Source organism: Eubalaena glacialis, chromosome 3 (genome assembly GCF_028564815.1).
Source record: "Eubalaena glacialis isolate mEubGla1 chromosome 3, mEubGla1.1.hap2.+ XY, whole genome shotgun sequence".
NCBI lineage: Eukaryota > Metazoa > Chordata > Mammalia > Artiodactyla > Balaenidae > Eubalaena > Eubalaena glacialis.
The window spans coordinates 34,081,065-34,100,249 of record NC_083718.1 but is presented as its reverse complement, the minus strand read 5'-3'; the positions used below and the strand labels follow the sequence as shown (position 1 = coordinate 34,100,249).

Sequence of the window (19,185 nt, the reverse complement as noted above, 5' to 3'; positions counted from 1 at the left end):
TGACTAAAGGGCTTGTCTTGGGCAGGTCCCCCACCGCACCAAGCCCCAGCCTGCACGGTCCCTCCCGGGTTTGGGTAGGAGGCAGGAGTGCCTCCACCGTCCTCCTCCAGCAGAATGCAGCTGTAATTCTGTGTGTCTGGAGTCAGGAGTCTTCTGAGAAGGCAAAGGATAAATGCGGCCCTACCTGCTCGCAGGAATGCCCTGGGCCACCTGGCAACCCGTCCCCCAGGCTGCCTCGGATGCTCTTTTGCACTCCCCCAGAAGACGAAGGGGTAAATAAATGGGACATCTTAGCTTGCGCTCTGGGTATATTACCAGTCACAGCACGTCAGAGCTGGAAGAGGCTTTAGACCTCACTGGGCCCAAGCCCCCACTCTACAGGTGAGGTAACGGAGTTGGAAGGGGCAGGGCCTTCCTCAGGTCACACAGCCTGTCAGTGATGGGGCTGGGATAGCACTCTTCCCCCACCTTCCTGTCCCAGGCTCTTTGTCTATCCAGAGGAAGGGGGCAGTGCTGAATGGCTATGACCTGGTTAAGAAGGTGGTTAAGAAGGGCAGTGGGCTATGAAAATTCTGCTTCAAGAGGTTCAGGTGGGTGATGGTGGGGTGATCGGCATGGCTGGGTCCCAACCCAAGGCGTATGCAGACTACAGGAGACCCAGTCTTTCTTTGCCTTCTGAGCCTAGCTTCTGCTGGGACCTCAATATGCAGTGCTGGCTTGAAGCCCCCTGCTCCCCTTGCCCTTGCTCCAAGAAAAGAGGCCAAAGCAAGGACAGGGATTCCCCAAATCCAGGCAGCAGTGGTGGCACAACCAGGAAATTCCAAAGCCTATGTTGTGACAGGTGGCCCTTCACATATAGGAGCAGCGGGACAGGCATCTTGTAGGGCACAGGCCCCCTGAGCCTGGTTTCTGTAGTTTACAGTTAGAGCTCTATTTTGTTATGGTTTTTAAATTTTTTAAGTCCTGCTCTATTTTCCTGGGCAGGTTTATGTTGGTGTTTACCCACTACAATTTTTTAAAAACGTAAGCTCACATGCCTTCTCCCTGCCACCACTGAACCTACCACCCTGCCCCTGGCCCAGGACTGCCTCCTTGGAGCCCTCCAATCAAACCCTCCTCACCTGCTCCCATCCTTCACCCCCATGTGAGGTGCTGGGGGCTCAGCTGAGTGACCATTCTTCCATTGCAGGGACCCAAACTTGGTCTAGCATCCAACCTGGTCCCCCATGGCTGTGATTTGGCCTGTATCCAGCTCTATCAGAAAGGGGATGCTGAAAGTAGAAAACCTTCTTCCAAGGTTTAGCTGATTCTTTCCTCACTGCCTTGGCTGCGGCAGAAGCAGCAAAGGGACAGGTGTCTAGATGCTGGGCCGAGAGGGCTGGGCTGGACCGGCACAGGAACTCACCTGTGCAGCTGGTGGCTGCAGCCCCTACGCTTGCTTGAGGCAAGAGAGAACGACTAAGAGTCTTAGTTCTGTGGAGGCAGACAGACCCTCTGGGAAACCCAGGAAGGGTTTTTCTAACAAGGATAACTCAGCCTCAGGAAAACGTAAGCCCCGTGCAGGGAGAACTTGTTTGGGGGACACAGAGCTGGACTAAAATGGATGTTCCTGCAGGCCAAGACTCAGGCAGAGTGCTGATTAAGACTGAATAAGACAGCAGGTGGCTTGAAGACACGCAGGCATGTAAAAGGGAACAGCCTGTTGGTGAAGTGACTGCACAGGAGCTGGTGTGGAGGCAGAAGAAGAGATCAGACAGCTTCTCAGAGTCCCTTCCTGCCCAAGAGGCCTGTCGCCTTCGCTGCCCGCGTGGGCTGAGGCTCGCTCCTGCTGTGGTAACGACTCGATCCTGGATCTCTCCCCTCTCACACACCAAGCCCCAGACAGGCAACCAAGGGGAAACAGCCACAAACCAGTACTTCACCCTACAGCTTAGTGGCCAGCAAGTGCCTGAGGACTAGGGACAGGCAGCGCTTCAGGGCTCGGGAGAGTCTCCGTTCTGCATACGTTGGGGCTCAGCCTATAGCGCCCTTTGCCCCGGCCCTGGCTACTCAGCCCTGGTTGCTCCAACAGCCCAGATGTATACCTCACCCTTGGGGGGAGGGCAGCTCTCTTCACGTGGAGCCTCAGGGCCCAGCGCGGTTGGGTTACCTACTTTCATCCAGGGAATCAAATGATACAGGTGATCGCAGGGAACAGGAGGGCCATGGGCGGTGGGGCGGGGGGGCGCTCTTTTTGATAAAATGACAGGAGAGACGTCAGAAAAAACGTCTGCAAGGAGACCCTGGACTGAGTAATTGAGAGGCTTCTTCCTTTTGTAGGGACCTTTGAGAAATTTTGACAGCTGTTTGTCTTGGGGTCTAGGGTAGGTGAAGACTGGAGGGGATGCTGCAAGTGTCCTTCAGGGCTGGGATTCTTGGAATCAAAAGGTGCTCGGCACAGGAAGAGTCTTGGAGCTCCTACCCGCTGGGGCCCCTGCAGCATGCAGGGGGGAGTGACTGCAGTCACAGTCATTTACGCGGCAAGGCTCACCCCAGGCATTCTTTTCCCAGCACACACTGCTGCCTCTTGGCAGCCGCAGGAGCCAGGCTAGTCTACTCTGGGCAAGAGCCCGAGCTGGCTCTAGAATGTTTCACTCCCTTCATCTCTTCCCCAGCTAAAGGACTGTGTGCTTCCTGATCTCAGAATACGACCACCTACTGGGCTCCTCTGTATCGGAGGGATAGCCGTATCCTCAAACCTGGGTTTGAGGCATAGGTGTAGCTATTTCCCTGGCTCAGACCTAACCTGGGCTTCATCCTGGAGATGAGCAAGGTTGCCAGAGAGGCTCCTGGAGTGGCATGAGGGATTAGATGGGCACTTTTAAGGAACTTCAAAGAGCTCCATGGAAAGAGATGCCTGGTAGCTATATAGGTCATAGGCTTTGGGAAGGCGGGACAATAAAAGGAAACTGGAGAGGAAAAAACAAATGGGTCTGATAGCTTTCCCCAGAGCCCTAGGAAGCCTCATGCCCTCAGATGGGGTGCACCCTGCTTTGGCCCCCAGACTCCGACTGACCCACCCCCTCCAGGGCCTGCAAAGCTTAGAAAAGCTCACAGCTGGGCAAGGGTTGGGGCGTCATTGGACCACTGACTTAACTCAGTTTTTGTTAAAATGGACCCGCTCCCACTGACCTATTGTCTGTCTCTCTTACACTTCTTATAATGGTAGTTATTTATTGACTTTGGTAGCGGGCAGTTCTTAAATAAAGATGGTTTCTCAACCTGCTGAGGCAGCTGGCACCAGCTGTGGGTGTTTTTATCCTCAGACTAAAGAGTATCTCCTTGTCCTGTTCTCTAACCCTAGGCTTTTACCCAACACCTTCAGCCTTCACACAGTCACCTCTAAGGAAGTCACAACACATGGTCCATATTGCTTCATTCAGTCCTGGGAGGGGAGAAAAATTAGGCCAAGCAACTTTAAGGCAGGCCTCAGCAGAGCAGAGCAGGCATTCTCCTAGGCTGGCTGGCTTTACCTAACAGGATGGGCAGTAAACAGTGCTCATCTGATGGTACCTGCTCCGAGCTTACCTGATTTTTAAGACATTTGAGGTACAGGTTTCTCCCGCTCCTCAAAAGTAGAGTGTTCCTATGAAATCTTTCTTAAGCTGAAATGGTGTAAAGCAAAGAAGCAATTCCCTTTTTTTTGAAACAGTGAAAATCGTCTTCAGACTTCTTTTCAGTTAGCGAAAACAGGTACTAATGTAGGTTTCTCGTAAAACAAAAGTGGTGGAAAGTGAACTTTCAGAAAGCGGGAGATACCTGTATTGACTCAACAGTACCAAAGGGAAGTCTTCTCCCTGCGGAGACATAGTGACCTCCACCTGGTAAGAAGGTGCCTCTAGCCTCTGTTCACAACAGCCAAAAGAATTTGAATTTCTAGTCACATTTTCCAGCTGCAACACTACCATGCATTCAACATTTATCACAACTTCTATTACACCTGAGATGCGTGATACACTTACGCAGCTGTGTAAGTGTTCAATTCTTTTGGTGCAAAGCAGGTAGGGCTCCGTGCTGACTGAGCCTGACAGCTTTTTTCAGGGAAGAGGGAAAGCAAGCAAGGCAAGCAGAGGCCCCACTACTCGGTGCTGAGCTGTGTGCCCAGGGCCTGTTCAGCACAAGAAGCCCAGGCTGACAACGAGCCCCTGAGGGGGCCACATAGATAGTGGTAGTTACCACAACACAGCCTCGTCGGGAGCGCTGGCCACTCTGGACCCCAAATCTTAGTCCAGGCAGCATCTCCTTGATCCTCCAGAGGCAGACCACATGCACAGAATTCAAAGAACTAAACTGGGCTTTGGTCTGCACTAACACATCTGAGGGGGTTTTGTTCTCTTCCCTGTTCAATCCCCTCACATCCTCAGAGTCAAAATTCAAGAACCCAATGCACAGAGGGCTGTAAACCTAGAGCTGTACAATATTCCATCCCCTGTTCGACTACCGGCTTACAACAGTATGCTAGAGAAGTTATTTAGCTCTTCTTGGGCCTCAGTCTTTCCATCTGTAAAATGGGAAACACCGTACCCCTCAACCCTCCTCAGCAATGTAATATTAATGTTTTACAGTTCTCTCTCAAAGCAGAGCAAGCTCTCTCCTGACTGCTTCAGCGAAGTGTCCAAGTCTAAAGTAATGAGCTTCATTAGTGACATTTCCCAACTCATGCATGTCTGGTCCTTCACAGTTTACAGAGACGTTTTACTCACAGGATCTCATTTGATCCTCACAATCATGTGTTTCAAAGATAAGCCTCAGTTAGCTTGCTCCATTACACAGTCAATAGCAGGAACACAACAGGTCTTCTGAATAACATCCTATCTGAGGTAGAAAGAATGGGTGAAAGGGTGTGTGGAAATTTTAAGACCTTTTCAAAATAAGAGCAATAGTTAAAGACTCCCTATGCATGAGTCTAAGCCGGTGGTTCTCAACCTTCGCTATATACGAGAATTATCTACAAAACTTCTGAAAAACAAAGATGCTTCTGAACTCATGATTTACATATACCTAGGACACTCAAACAGCCTAGAAGCAGTGACTCCCCAGTGGCAATGAGCACATCTAGCACCCAGACCATGGTTTCTAAATACTACTCCCCACACTAAAAGGAACAAGAGCCCCTTGGAGAAATAGAGTCCCTCGGAGAATCTCCCTTGGAGATTCAGGTTTGGAGAAAGGAAAGTCCAAATGTGCATCTGAGGCATCTTGCTATAGCAAGGACATGCTCAAAGTCAAGTGGGACCACACCAAAAGGACAAAAGAGTTGGCTTGAAGGGACTTCTGGCCAAAACTGCGAACAATTTGAACATCAAAAATATGACAACAGTAATGGATTATATATAATTCACTGAATAAAAAAGAGAATTCATTGAAACGTCAAAAGAATAAAAAGAATAGCATTTCTTTACAGAAAGATGCAGGGCAATAAATACAAAAATGAATTTAAAGAATCCATCATTTTGCAATCCCCAGCATGTAATAATAAGGCAAAGACCATGAATGGATTCTAAAACGCTTGTGAACGTTTTTCAGAAACGAGATAATCACAAAGCATCACCCCACAGATTACAAAAGGAAAACATATACAGATACACCACTGGAGAGATCTGGCAGTCACCACCTTAACCAAACGATCAAGCTTATCATCAACCATGGGTCACCCTGATATTGTGCCTCCCGAGGTCATGCAATAAGTACATATCATTTTCGTTGGGCTCTTGTCAAAAATGTTTAAGATTCATTCCTCAGGAATCTAATCATGAGGAAATAATTGTGGGACACTATGCAAGACAAATGGCCTCTTCAATATGAATGTCATGAAAAAAAAAATTAGGGGATCTGTTGTAAAATAAGACTTAAGAGGAATAATAATCAAATGTAATACGTGAACCTTCATTTGATCCTAGATCAAACATTAAGTTAAAAGCTCTAAGATTTTAGAAATTGGGAGAAACGAAGTATCAACTATTTGTAAGATTAGGAAATTGTTAGTGTGATGAAGTCATTGTAGTTATACAGGTGAACGTCCTTATTAGGAGATGCATACATGATTTAGGGGTAAAAGGTCACAATGTCTGTGACTAGCTTTCAAGTGCTTCACATAAAATCAATATGTATTTAGAGAGGAAGAGAACTGGAGCAAAACGTTTGCAATTGGTGAATCCAGATAAAGGGTCTGTGGATGTCATCAAACCTTTCTTTCAACTTTTCTACGGGCTGGATTTTTTTTTTTTAATTTAAAATAGAAGAAATAACAGAGATCCATTGGTCATAATTTAAATTGAATTAGCATCCTCAAGTTAGGACTCAGGAATCTTATTTTTCAAAAGCTCATTCGGGTGATTCAGACACACGGCCAGAGAAGATAACCACTGGTCCAAGTCTTGTTTCTGCTACTTCCTCTGTGCTGAGAAAAAAGTGAGGGGAAGAAATGCTAATTCTCTCATATAGAATTAGCTCAGCTGGTGGCCCAAGAGCAATTTCCCTGATAGTTCCACAAGCCAAGCCAATTATCTCAGACACAGTCTGAATGGCTTCTGAAGGTCTTAAGATTGGATTTCCTGTTGAGGAAGGAAGGTACTAGTCCTCCGTTAGGGGGCCTTGGCTGCTGTAAGAAACCTCCAGCAACACAAGCTTCAGGGCACTCAAAGAGCTAGAAGGACAGGAGCACGGAGCAAGCCTAGGAACTGTTCAGGGGCAATCTACCAGCTGAAGAATCCAGTGTTTCACCAGGAATTCAACTTAGCACTGAGCACAAAGGCTTCACCTGGGAGGTATAAGGGGTGCAAATAATTTATTAACATTTAGTGACTGTCTCTTACATACCTGAGTCAGAAGTCATTACTAACACCCTCGGCTCTGCCACAAATGGGCATATGCCCCCTACAAAGCAATATGTTCAATGTCTATTCTAAAAACACTGGTGTGAGTTTAACCCAAAACCAGACTGATTATGGGACAATTTAAACAACTGCAAGAAATTTTAAACTAAAGGGCAGAAAAAGTTAGGTCTCCATACAGCACCTGGGAATGGTTTTTATTGAAGAGGAAAAAAACACTTTCACTAGAAAAGCTATTATATCCTTCTACATGATTATACTGCTCAGAAGGGAGATCAAGGTAGGGAGGGATACAAGTTGTAAAGGGTAGAAAATAAATGTAAACTTGGAAGACAGAACTCTTCCCAGGAGCAGGGAGATACCTGCAGTCAGGTTTCCTGGGTACCTAGTGGGCACGGAAGATCTGGAAGAGATCCATCTGGGACACAGAGTTAGAGAATATTGCCCACAGCTACCACGATGTTGCCCCGCATCACAACCCCCACTCACTCCTTTGGTAGTGGAAGCCCCCCTCTTAATTAATCCACAATCAGGCAGCCAGAACACTCCTCTGAAAAGCTAGTTTGGCTTCCTGAGCAGCCAGCCCTTCGGCAGCAAGGTTTGTAAGGTCTCAAGGCTGGCACTGCTGTGGATCACCCTCAGCCCACCGCACAGGGCGATGCTCACCAACACACCGCTGGCAATTCCTATTCCCACAGCTACGGTCACCTTCTTTTTCCACGGTGGGCGCTGAGGTCTGGAATAGTTGTCCAGATTCACTTCCAGGCCCTCATCTACTAACTTCTGATCCTCAGTAAGGGACTGATGGAAATTCAGGTTCACCAAGTTAGGAGGAAGGACCCTCAGCCCAAAATAGAGCCTCTTGACAAGTCTCAAGTTTTTTAACAGCTGCACATCACACCGGTAGGTCCCAGAGTCATACTCCTGAGCGGAATGAAACTTTATAAAGTGGGAACTGGCTCGGAAGGGTTTGAAGACTTCATCATCAGTTGAGATGATACCCCGAGCAAGTCTCCAGGTGAATCGGAAAGCTTCCTGTCCAATCTCCAGGATGTCTGAACTCAGACAGCTCAGCTTAAATTCCTGCCCTATGAGAACAGTGAAATGGAGCATTCCACAGATCCAGTTGGTCAGACATTCCAAGCGCTGAGACTTACACTTCCTTCTCACTCCATCAGGGCCCACCTCACAGACGGTCTCCTCCTTATAGCCAAGGCCACAGGTGACAGAACAGGTTGTGGCATTGACAATAACTTTCCCCACAGCTTCTTGCAGTTTCTCAGGAATGGCCAGTGTTTTAGGTAAAGTCACCACCAAAGGTAGATAGAAGGCCAACACCAGGTTCCCAAGGATGAAACTAGTGGCCAAAGTCTTCATGTCTTAGTAGGCATTTCACCACCCTCAGTCAACACCCGAGGTGTTCCAGCTAAATCCTCCACGACATAATTTAATTCCTTGGACATGAGATAGCCTTCAAAGTCAAAAGATATGATGCATGCATTGTCAATAAAACAATACAACTTAATAAAAGTCCAGTCCTTATTAACAGGTGAGGCCACAAGGCAGAAAAAATGTCACAAGGTTGCTGCTTTACTATCACTGCTTGTTAACCACCACCTTACCAGTCTTCATTCTTTTCCCATCCTTTTAATGAATTTAAATCCACCTCTTGGGAAACAAAGATGAAAAGACTTCAGAAGCTGAAGTGAATTTCCAAATTACCTCAATGCATAGTAAGGCTGTACCATTCCTCACCCTTTCCCCTCCGCTCCAAATTGTAGAATCTGAATTCAAAGGTTTCAAAATACCAGCTAAATCTGCCCAAATAAGAAATCAAATACCAAGTCTAAAAAAAAAAAGAGAGGATTAACTTGAATTAAGTTATTATTAACTTAAAATGCTCCTAAACCTTCTATAAAAAGGATTAAGAACTCTGGACTGAGAGGCAAGTGATTTACCCTTCCTGAATTTGTTTCCTCCTTTGTAAATTAAGACCTCCTTGCCTATTTCAGGAAGGTCACTTTGAGCATCAAAAGTGACAAACTGTACATGAAAACACTTTGTAAAGTGTGTAAGGAATTTTAAATAGAAATGAAAATTCACGAAGGCAAGGGCCAAAAGGGCTTTTAGAATCAATGCTTAGCAGCAAGACAGACGATGTTAAATGCAGCTCCTCTCCCACTTCTAGGCACTCTTCCTTCCCAAGGGTACCGAAGGTATACTCTGGGGGAGAGGATACATAATTCTTCCTGCCTCTCAGCCCAGTCCCCCCACCCCACAGAACGAGGAAGGAGCTCATCATTCACTTGGGTCAAAGTTGCTATGAAACAGCTATGATGTCAAAAAGAGTCTCAGTCACATAACAGGATTAATAAGTAGACACTCAGATTTGGAGATGATTAAAATCAAAGACTTAAATAGACTTTATGAAACATCTTGTTCTTTAGGAGACAATAAGTATTCGATGGATTTCAAGGCTATTTAATCTAGGGAGAAGAAATGCTAATGAAGAGGAATTTATCTGTACTTACACTTTAAGAAAGATCCTTGGAAGGCAGGAACCTCTTGGCAAGTGTTTTTGTAAGCTCCAGAATGTCTCCTAGCACTGCGGCCTCTACAGAGTAGTTACACACTTACTGAGCTAAGGAATTGGAAGAAAGGTCATTCCTACATGATCTTTTTTTCACTAACTTTTTGCTTGAATTGTTTATTTATAATCTTGTCCAAAGGCAGGTATCTGGACTACCTGGCCACCCCTTAGCCCTTCCAGCTCTGTTATTTCTACACGGAGAAGATCTAACATCAACAAAGTAAGCTGCATTTTCTGTTGTACAGAGTGAAGTGGCTGGTGACTCTCAGAAGTGACCAGTGTCTACAAACACACACCTACACCTGTTCTTTAATAAACATCAGATTTTATTTACAAAGCATTAAAGCTTCAGCAAGAAGTACCCAAGGCTAAGTCTCATCTCGTACAAAACTACAGAACATTAGAAAACAAAACACTGGGGGGGGTGCGCAGATGACAAAAGGGAAAAAGAGAATATGCATATATTGTACAAATCGAGAAAATCAAACTGAAATAGACAGAAGGTTTTAGGAGCTGAAAAAAAATTCCAAAAGCATAAATAATTATTAGGAGCTGCTGCCAGAGACACTCTGACAGGGCTGAAGTTGATTTTCTCAGTAGCCAGTTTAGGAGGCGGACAGAGCTTGAACATCCAAATGCTCAGGCAGACGACACCCAGCTACTCTGCATGTGGAAATAAGGCAGAAACCTCTTGTATCACACAGTTTGCATACTACTGCACTGTACAGTACAGAGAGAAACAAAATGGAAATAATGTCTGCAAAACAAAAACATGTCTAGTGACCCACCTACCAATCTCAACCACTGGTCTAATATGAAATAGGAAATGAAATTCACAAAATGAGCATCTGAGGAAAAAGCAGTGGCACCTAAAAATATAGACATTTTGCCACTGACTCAGGGAGAGCTCTTGCTTCAACTACTAAATGTTTTGGTTCTAAAGACGGAATGGAAGAGGCTCTTGCTGATGTGTTCTACTTTGATTTCTATGCTAAAATCCAAAAGGTAATCACCTCGTTTGGCTACCTATCGGAGCAACCACCAACTGACAGAGATTTCCCAATAAGCACAGTGTTTAACTCTCCTTTGAAAATACTGTGAAAATGATGATCCAGATTAAGCACTTCCAGTCAGCTCAAAGCTCTACTCAAGAGAGGCTGGAGAGGCCCCTCCACACCTGGTTTCTTCACTCTGGATTTTCAGAGAATTTCAAACACCTAGTGTACACATCCATCCAATCTGCTACTTTTTATACAAAGAACAGCAAAAGCAAAAATTAAAATTTTTTTAAAAAAGCTAAGCAACCTTTCACAGAAAGGAAGTGACTGGAAACATGTAGGAAGGAAAAGGGGTGTGGATACAAGGAGGGGAAATGCAATGACTGATGGGAAGGACAGATGTCCATGAGCAATGATTAAAAAAAAAGGTTCTTTGATTTTTTTATTTGAACTGTGTTGTCGTTGCTTTGATTTTGGACAGTTTTATTTTAGTCCTTGCATAGATTCCCCCACCCCCAGTAAAAAAGAAGCCTGCTGAGAGACACCTCGGTTTGTTTCTGGCTCTGGAAGCCAGTACAGGTAAAGCAATATAAACTACTGATGATTCTTTGCTGGAGACAAATGAACTAGCTATCTTCAAAAACCATGATTAATGAGAACGAACCAATACTGGAAACATACAATGAAAAGAATACAAAGAAAAACCTGACCCTTTTATAGCTCAACTTCTTGAGCAAAATGTTATAGTATGTTAAAAAAGAGGGGGCCTTTCTTATCTTTCTTTCCTTTTGGAAAATCTGAAATCTTTCCAGCACTTTCTTTTCTGCCCATCTTTGTAACACAATATGGAAATATAGGAGGTATCTGGTGAGTGGGTAAGTTTAAAAATGGAAGAAAGAATGTGCAACAGAAGTTTTTCTAGGATACAGGCAGCAAAATTTCAGATAAGAACAAGTCACGCAAGGACGTGCACTGTGGAGGGAAGGCAAGCAGGAGATAGGAAATGACAAGCCGAAATGATGCTGGGTACAGTAAAGACAGACGAGCAAAACAGGAATCTCTTCTCCAGCAACATAACAAGCATTAAAGTTTAAATGAGTCAAAACTCCTGTTTGATGTCTTCACAAATCCTCATTCCTGAGAGCCTATTTGGACTTATGCTTGAAAGGGAAGGGACATATATTCTTCTTCCATAATTCACTTCTTCATTCAAACATAAAATTCACTCCTTCCACCTCCTGGGTGGAAGACAGAGGCCTTTGTTTTAAATTAAAGTCAATCTCAAATGACTGACCACAGTGTCCAGAGGCCACACGATGGCAAAGTAGGGAAGAACGAAGAACTTCAAGGGCCTTCATAACAGTTCTGAGATTGCTCCCCCTGCTAAAGAGATGAGAAATAAAAAGATTTCTTTTAGCATCAACTTAGACCAGTTACTTTCAAGAACACAAATACAGATGCTGGATGATGCATTACAAGCACACATGGGCTAAGAACTTCCCCCCTTTAAGTTAAAACCAACTCCAACTCCCAATTACTCTTTACTGAAGCAAGAAATAATCCAAACCCCACCCCCTCCCTCAGTACTTTTCTCAGCACTGCCCCAAAGGGAGAAAAAAACGCAAAATGATCAGACTTCTACACATTTTCCAAGCTTCTAACCATTCTCCAAGGTGTTAACATATAATGCTTCATATTCCAAAAGGTGCAGTAAGTAGAGGAAAGGAAATTCTAGGGTACTGCCTCTTTCAATCTTTCATATACACTAGACTACTTCGCCACTAAATGATTAACGGTGAGCAACAAACCCTTTTCCAAACACCCTTGTTCCTTAAATGATACTCTCAGCTCCTCAGAATCCCAAATATGGTGAAATGTTAACGAAAACTACTGTCGGCATTTCTGTGTGCCAACAACTGATCAATAAATAAAATCCTAAATAGTAAAATCAAATGAACACTTCCCTGATTACTCCATAGAAGCTGTTCAATCTCTGAGGGACATCCTTAAATGGGTTGTTGTGAAATATTAACTAGGAAGTGTAAAAAGAGAACAAGGTGAAGAAAGTCCTCCCAGTGTCATCTGGAATGGGGAAGAACATGCCACTTGAAGGTAAAATGGTTAAAAATAATTGCCCAAGTTGTAAAAAAAAAAAAAAAAAAAAAAGTACCCATTTATAAACCTTGCTTTTAACCTGATTTTAAATAAGTTCAAGCACAGATAAAAACTGGCAATAAAAATAAATTCCAATTTGCCTGAGAAGAGACTGAAATTATGAGATACAAACTCTCCTGGATGCTACATGTTAAAAATCAAATTTAAACTTTATATAGTTCAGTAAGATAAAAAGTATATTTAAGCATCGGTTTTTCAGATCTTTCAACATAAAACGTAATAATTAACCTCTTCAATTGATTTTTTTAAAAATCGTGAGATAAAAGAATCTACTCCACAGGACTCAGTAACAGGCCTTTAACACTTTAAGGCTAGTTTCTCTGTTTCCACAGGTACCCTGACCAATCTAGTTTAACAGTTTAAAAATAGACAACATTGACATTTTAAGCCTAACTCATGAGAGGAAAAAGTGGCTTGCATTAATAATGGGCACTCAAGATGACTAATGAGCTACATTATTATACTGATTATCTGAGGTCAGTTAATGTTTTTTCTTTATTGTTCTCTTTCCTGTGAACAGACCAAAAACAAAGCTTGTTGAGGCATCAGGCAACAAACCAACACCAGAGCAAGCAAGTCTGTGAGCAAGATAAGATACACAGAAACAGCAACAAAGCAGAAGATCTCCAGGCTACTTAAAAATCTGCCCCAAGTATTATTTAGCCGCAACATGACAGAAATCTCCAGTAATATAAAATCAAGAAAAATTCAGCTCATGGTAAACAGCTGTTATTGGTACCTCCCCAAAGCAGCCAAGCCAGGGTGGCCTAAGAAAACACTGGATATTAATTTTCAAACATTAGTCAGCTAATAAGACCACACAGAATGAGAATACCCAGCTAGCCATCTAAAAATATGATTTTAGCAGGAATTCATAAATTAGTCTTTGAGAGACTGATCATTTTTCAAAAAGGTGGGGGAGGAAGCCCCTACCAATCATTTAAAACAATCAGATTCAGCAAGTGAACAGAATATGGTTCAGAGGCCCAGGGTGGGGGGCCAGCACCAGGAGGGCAGTGGTGCAGCCAAAGGCAGGGAAATCAGCGCAGGGCCTGTCGGCCCCCAGAAGTGGCACCTCTGCTCAGTTTGTCCTTTGCCACCCTCAACAGACCCAGGTGCACACCATTCCCTTCATGCCCACCATCCCACAAGGCCTTTAGACCACATATGTGACAGACTACAACTTTGTCACACTTGCTACCGATGGTGTTTACTGCCAAGGAGCCCTACTTCTGGGGCAATCTTTGAGCGGTCACAGGGCAACCGGGACACTGGTGGTTCTGCTCACATCTCAAGTTTCGATCCTGAGGACTGCCCTCTGGAGAGTATCTAATAAGGTAACCAGGGGGAATCTGATAGATGGTGCTATGTCGATCTGGACTTTCTGAAAAGTCCCCAGCTCAGGGTTACCCTCAAGCTTCACTGATGGGTCCTCACTCATCAGAGAAAGTGTGTCTTCGTGGATGTGGGTCCACTGGTACTGTTCAATACTGATGAGCTGTATGACAGGGAAGAATTTTCTACAGCCCCAGATTCCAGATGGCTAGATTACTTCTATTGGCGGTCTATGTGTCTTCCAGCTGTCACCTGAAATGCATAATCTCCTGTTGCAACATGCAACAGACTATAGCAGCTTTGTCAGGCCTATCAGGGCTTACTGAACAGTTTCTTCAGTAACTGATAAATTGCAGATATTAACAAACAGTTGGCATTTATCTAACTTGAGCAACAGCCTACACCTACAATCTGCCTTCAAACGATTTGGCTCTAGGCATTTGCGGGGAGGGGAGGTCCACAAAGCACTGAATCTACAAATATACCCATCAGACTGAACTAATCTTTGAAGATGGTTCAGCCTCAGCCACTGAGGGTCAGGATTCATTTCTTAATATCTGGTGGAAAATCCACAATGACAGCATGCTGCTTTTTACTGAAACTCTCCAAGGTGTGGAAGAACATGAGACATATGAGTTTTTATTACCTCAGAGGCCTGGGGGAGCCATGTGAAAATGAACAGCATGTGTCAGCCAGCCAGCCTCTGCCTGCTCTGGGCCCTCCAAGCTGAAAATGGTATTGGATGAAGCGCCACCCTCGCCCAAAGAAACCCACACAAAAGATATGACAGGTTGTCCTGAAACTGAGACTTCTAATGGCGCGTTATATGATACTCAGTTTCAGCACTCTCCCCCACATTCACAGCCTTCATAAAGATCCAAACCACACTGCAGCTAGTGGCTGAAAGCCCTTCTGAGGAAGTGTTAGGACTAGACCACAATGCCTTTTTTCAGGTTTCTTAATGATCCTGCTCCTCAGCACACTCGGGAGTTTGATCTGGCCATTTCCATTCAGGAAAAGGCCAAGGAACCAAGGCAAGAGAAGGAGAAAATGGGAAGAAGGAAGTATGGATTACACGGGGAAGTAGGCGATGCAGACAATCATGAGAAGTTGGTAAAATGTTTGCAGTAATCTAGAGTTGTTTTGTCTGTGTGTTATCAGAAAGCGTATCATCACCCTGGCCTTGTTATGTAAAAGTCTCCTCTAGTCCTTTCAAAGGGTGAAGCCGTTAAAATAGCTGCCTCTATTTAAGGCTGACCAACTCAAGTCCCTGATAACAATAATGCAGAAAATAAAAATCCAGTCTGAAGCACCCTGCTGTTTCAAGACACAAGTTCTAGCCTTTAATGAGGTCGGTACCTCTTTTAACCTTGTCAGCTGAGTGAGTGGGAATAAACTTCTAATAGGCCATTGATAATGATATCCAGTCTTGCTAGAAGGAGTTCTGAAATGCTGACATGTACAAACACTATGTATTTTACACATAGATCAACATTTCAATGCAGTATTTTGAAAACTTTAGGGAATAAAAAGGCCCATTCCTGTACGGCTAAGTAAACTCTCTAAGTAAACTTTCTAACATCTCATTTAGATGTTTTTGAAGCACAGCTAAAAAATACCACTGCTATTATACTCTAAGCTGTAAAATATAACAGTACTTCCTGGTACCTTTGACAAAAACCCAATTTAGGAAATGCCAAAAATATTTAGTAACTTTTAGTGACCATATCAGCTATAATTAAAAGTTGAAATCACTGTATTACAGAGAGAAAATTTTAGTTTTTAAAAACTTCAAATGGTTTATTTGCCATACGCTTAGTATTAAAAAGCAAATGATTAATTACAGATAGATTGTGAAGATGCTGGGAAAGTATGTCTTAGAGTATTTCAATTAATTCAATATGTTTGCCTACATTTTAAATCACCCTGAAGCATTTCAGCTCTTGGGGCCAGGGAAATCTATTTGAACTTTAAATTGTTTCTTCTATAGTGGCATCTGCTTATGCAAGAAGTGGGTTATGGAAGGATGGTTTTTATTTACATTAGTCAATTACTGACATGCAATCTTTGTTGGCAATGCCCATATAACTCTTCCAGGCTATTTTAAAAAATATACAGACATGGCCCTAAGTGGACTGAATGTGGAGGTGGTAACTGATTATCAGTGGAGTACCATAAATATTGTCGCTGGGAAAAAAAATGCTAGTGCTCCAATGGTATGGTGTTGTACTATGAAAGTCTAAATCTAGTGAACTTGAGGGAGAATACTCAAAATGATGAGTAATTGAGTCTGTTTCAGCTTCTCTGTAGAAGAGAATTCATGTTCACAATGATTAACTGGCTTAAGGAATTCTGTTTTGCATATCATCACATTTGGATTAACACAATTAAAATTTTAAAGTGGGGGAAAAAAAACCTAAACACAAACACTGATATTTTGTTAGTCCTGCCTCTGAATCTACTGACCTAGCCACAGAAAACTGAGAGTAATGTATTAACTAAAGCAGTGCCTAAATATAAAACAAAACAAAAAGTTTCCAAAACCCAACAATATTTGAGCAGAAATGAACTTGAGTTTGCTTACTATTTTCCAAACAAAAGATCATTTAGCCTAGATTCACAAGTATTTGACTGGAAATTGAAACTGCTATCCATCCTCCAATAAAAATCCCTCAATCATATATAAAAGTGAGAAAACAGTAAGTTTCAAGAGGCTTAGGTGTTAAGAAGCTACAAAGTTTGTCTTTTTGGTAATCTCCTGTTTGAAAAAACAAAACACCTCATCTTCTTCCTTAATGTGATGGTACTACTAACAACTCCATCATTGCTTCTAGACCACGGAAAGAGAGAAAAACACCACCTCTGGGATTTCAACAATTTGAAGAGAGAGAAAAAAGATGCTACAGTTAAATAGTCAGGGGCTGTATAAAGAAGCTCATATTTCTGGTTAATCTGTCTGGATCTTTCATTTGAGACAAAACAAAAAAGCTAGGAGCAAACAAAGATTAAAAAATGAATTAAACCAGGGGTTCTTACCCTTTTTCAGGTCACAGATTCCTACAGGAATCCAGTGAAATGTACAGGCATCTTCCCCCCAAAAATATTCACACAATATTTTGCATAAGACCAAGGGAACGGAGATCCCCTGGTTATAGACCCAAGGTTAAGAGCCACTGAATTAAGCCAAATCTGGTTTAGCCTGCCCTCGGCAGTAGCTTAAAACTCAGAGAATATCTGCCACTGGGGAAAAGCAGGGAAGGAAGGAAACAATGCCGCAGTTAAACGGAGTCAGGGGCTGTACAAAGCAAGGCCACGAAGCAAGCCAGACAGTGCTCCCAATGTGTCCTTACCTGTCAAGGGCTGGCTGAGCTCCGCCTGCACTTTACCCTTCGCTGATCCTTCCAGAGGTAAACCTCTGTCCCCTTTGTAGAGTTTCGGTTTAAATGGAGAATCTTTCTCTTTACCTTTTGATCCTTTAGGCCGGCCTGCTTGCTTCTTCTTGGATTTGCCATCCCCCTTCACACCCAGTAGTGGATGGACTTCTGTAAAAGGACAGATAGGCACAGAAAGAAATCCACACGTCACCCCAACTGACCATGTGCCATGCCACCTATCCATGAGCAAAGAATTCTGCTCTTGTGTCTCAGGTCCACTAATACAAGAAGAAAAGTTTGTTTTGTTTATTAATTATAAACTATAGAAGAGTGGTCATTAAATGAGAAATAGTTCCTTGGCCACATGGCCTATGTGATTCATACGAAGCCACAGCAGCTCTAAATGGAAAAGGTAGCTCAAAGACACACTGATACTTTATCACACAAGCCAGAACAGGAATGCACATGTGCACACTGGCATGTGAGAGCAGAAAGGGAATGGGCTTTGGTACGTGACAGACCAGGGTAAGAATCCAGACTCAACCATGTAATTAAAAAGGCTTCTAGAGTCAGACTGTAAAAGTAGGTAGGAAGAATTAAGGTTGTCCAAGTCTGACTAGTACTTTACTACCCAATGAGAATCTTGCGGGAGAGGTAGGGTATTTAAACAAACTGAGCCAGATGTCAGAAGAGTTAAAGTATGTCATCTTAGGCAAAGTACTGAGAGCAGAATCTCCCCATTTTAAAAGAGAAGTGAAAGCAGATGAAATTATTACAAAGTTGTAAAGCACTATAAAAAAGACTCATGGGAAAATTCCTTTAAGGGAAAATCACCCAAACAGGAAATTACCAGATTGTGCTGGAGGGTGGCGTCTGTCAGGCGAGGGAGAGAAAATGTGGCTCTTACCATCATTTGGTACTCCTTGCAGTTCAATATTGGTTGTTTTGGGTTTCTTCTTAGGTGGCTGGGACCCATCTGTTGAAGACTGCCTCTTCTTCTCTGAACTAGCCCCTTCGTCCATCAAGGAGGTTTGGACTGCATCCGGTGGGGGGCCATAAGGATTTTCTTCTGGGTCTTCTACCTCAGGGGCAATGGGTAAATATAATAGAGCCTTTGAATCTTCCAGCTCTTCATCACTATTTGGAACAGGATCAGAAAAGGGATAGGAAAAAAGAGGAGAAAGTTGCTTAAACCATGAACCCTTCCTCTAGGGCAGAATCATCTAACCATAAGCAACAGGTATGGATCTAAAATTTCAAGAAAGCCAAGACAAATAAAAAGAAATCAGACGGGGGCTTCCCTGGTGGCACAGTGGTTAAGAATCCGCCTACCAATGCAGGGGACACAGGTTCGAGCCCTGGTCCAGGAAGATCCCACATGCCACGGAGCAACTAAGCCCGTGCGCCACAACTACTGAGCCTGCGCTCTAGAGCCCGCGAGCCACAACTACCGAAGCCCGCGCGCCTAGAGCCCCTGCTCCGCAACAAGAGAAGCCACTGCAATGAGAAGCCCGCGCACCGCAACGAAGAGTAGCCCCCGCTCGCCGCCACTAGAGAAAGCCCACGCACAGCAACAAAGACCCAATGCAGCCATAAATAAATAAATAAATTTTTTAAAAAGGAAATCAGACAACACGATTAATAAAATCAGTAGTAAAAATAAATGGCATAAACAAATTATTTCACTTTCTTAAGATTTTTCTATCAAGGGAGAAGGGAAGGGATTTCTTGCGCACCAGAGGAGTTATTATCTCTTTGAGGTAAAAGGCAGATGCGCCTGAAGGAAGAGCCGGGGAGCTGAGCAGCACAACCAGAGACTGAGGAGGAGGAGCACCCCAGGC

General features: G+C 43.7%; 2 protein-coding genes across 3 annotated transcripts in view; both read right to left on the bottom strand.

Annotated features, from left to right (window-relative positions):
- Positions 1-7,423: 7,423 nt before the first annotated feature.
- Positions 7,424-8,249, bottom strand: TMEM81 (transmembrane protein 81). Its single transcript, XM_061185498.1, has one exon. It carries the CDS (start codon positions 8,247-8,249, stop codon positions 7,431-7,433), a length of 819 nt encoding a protein of 272 aa, XP_061041481.1. The 3' UTR covers positions 7,424-7,430.
- Positions 8,250-9,806: 1,557 nt separating this feature from the next.
- RBBP5 (RB binding protein 5, histone lysine methyltransferase complex subunit) overlaps positions 9,807-19,185 on the bottom strand; it is a 34,900-nt gene continuing 25,521 nt past the window's right edge. Inside the window, exons 12-14 of one of the 2 annotated variants that reach the window (XM_061185497.1) lie at positions 18,252-18,481; positions 17,435-17,512; positions 9,807-11,843 (exon numbers count right to left, since the gene is read on the bottom strand). In XM_061185497.1, the coding sequence (XP_061041480.1) occupies positions 11,815-11,843; positions 17,435-17,512; positions 18,252-18,481 (337 nt within the window). In that variant the 3' untranslated portion in view covers positions 9,807-11,814. Of the gene's footprint in view, positions 11,844-17,320; positions 17,513-18,251; positions 18,482-19,185 lie in introns of both variants that reach the window. The other variant, XM_061185495.1, reaches the window with a different exon arrangement.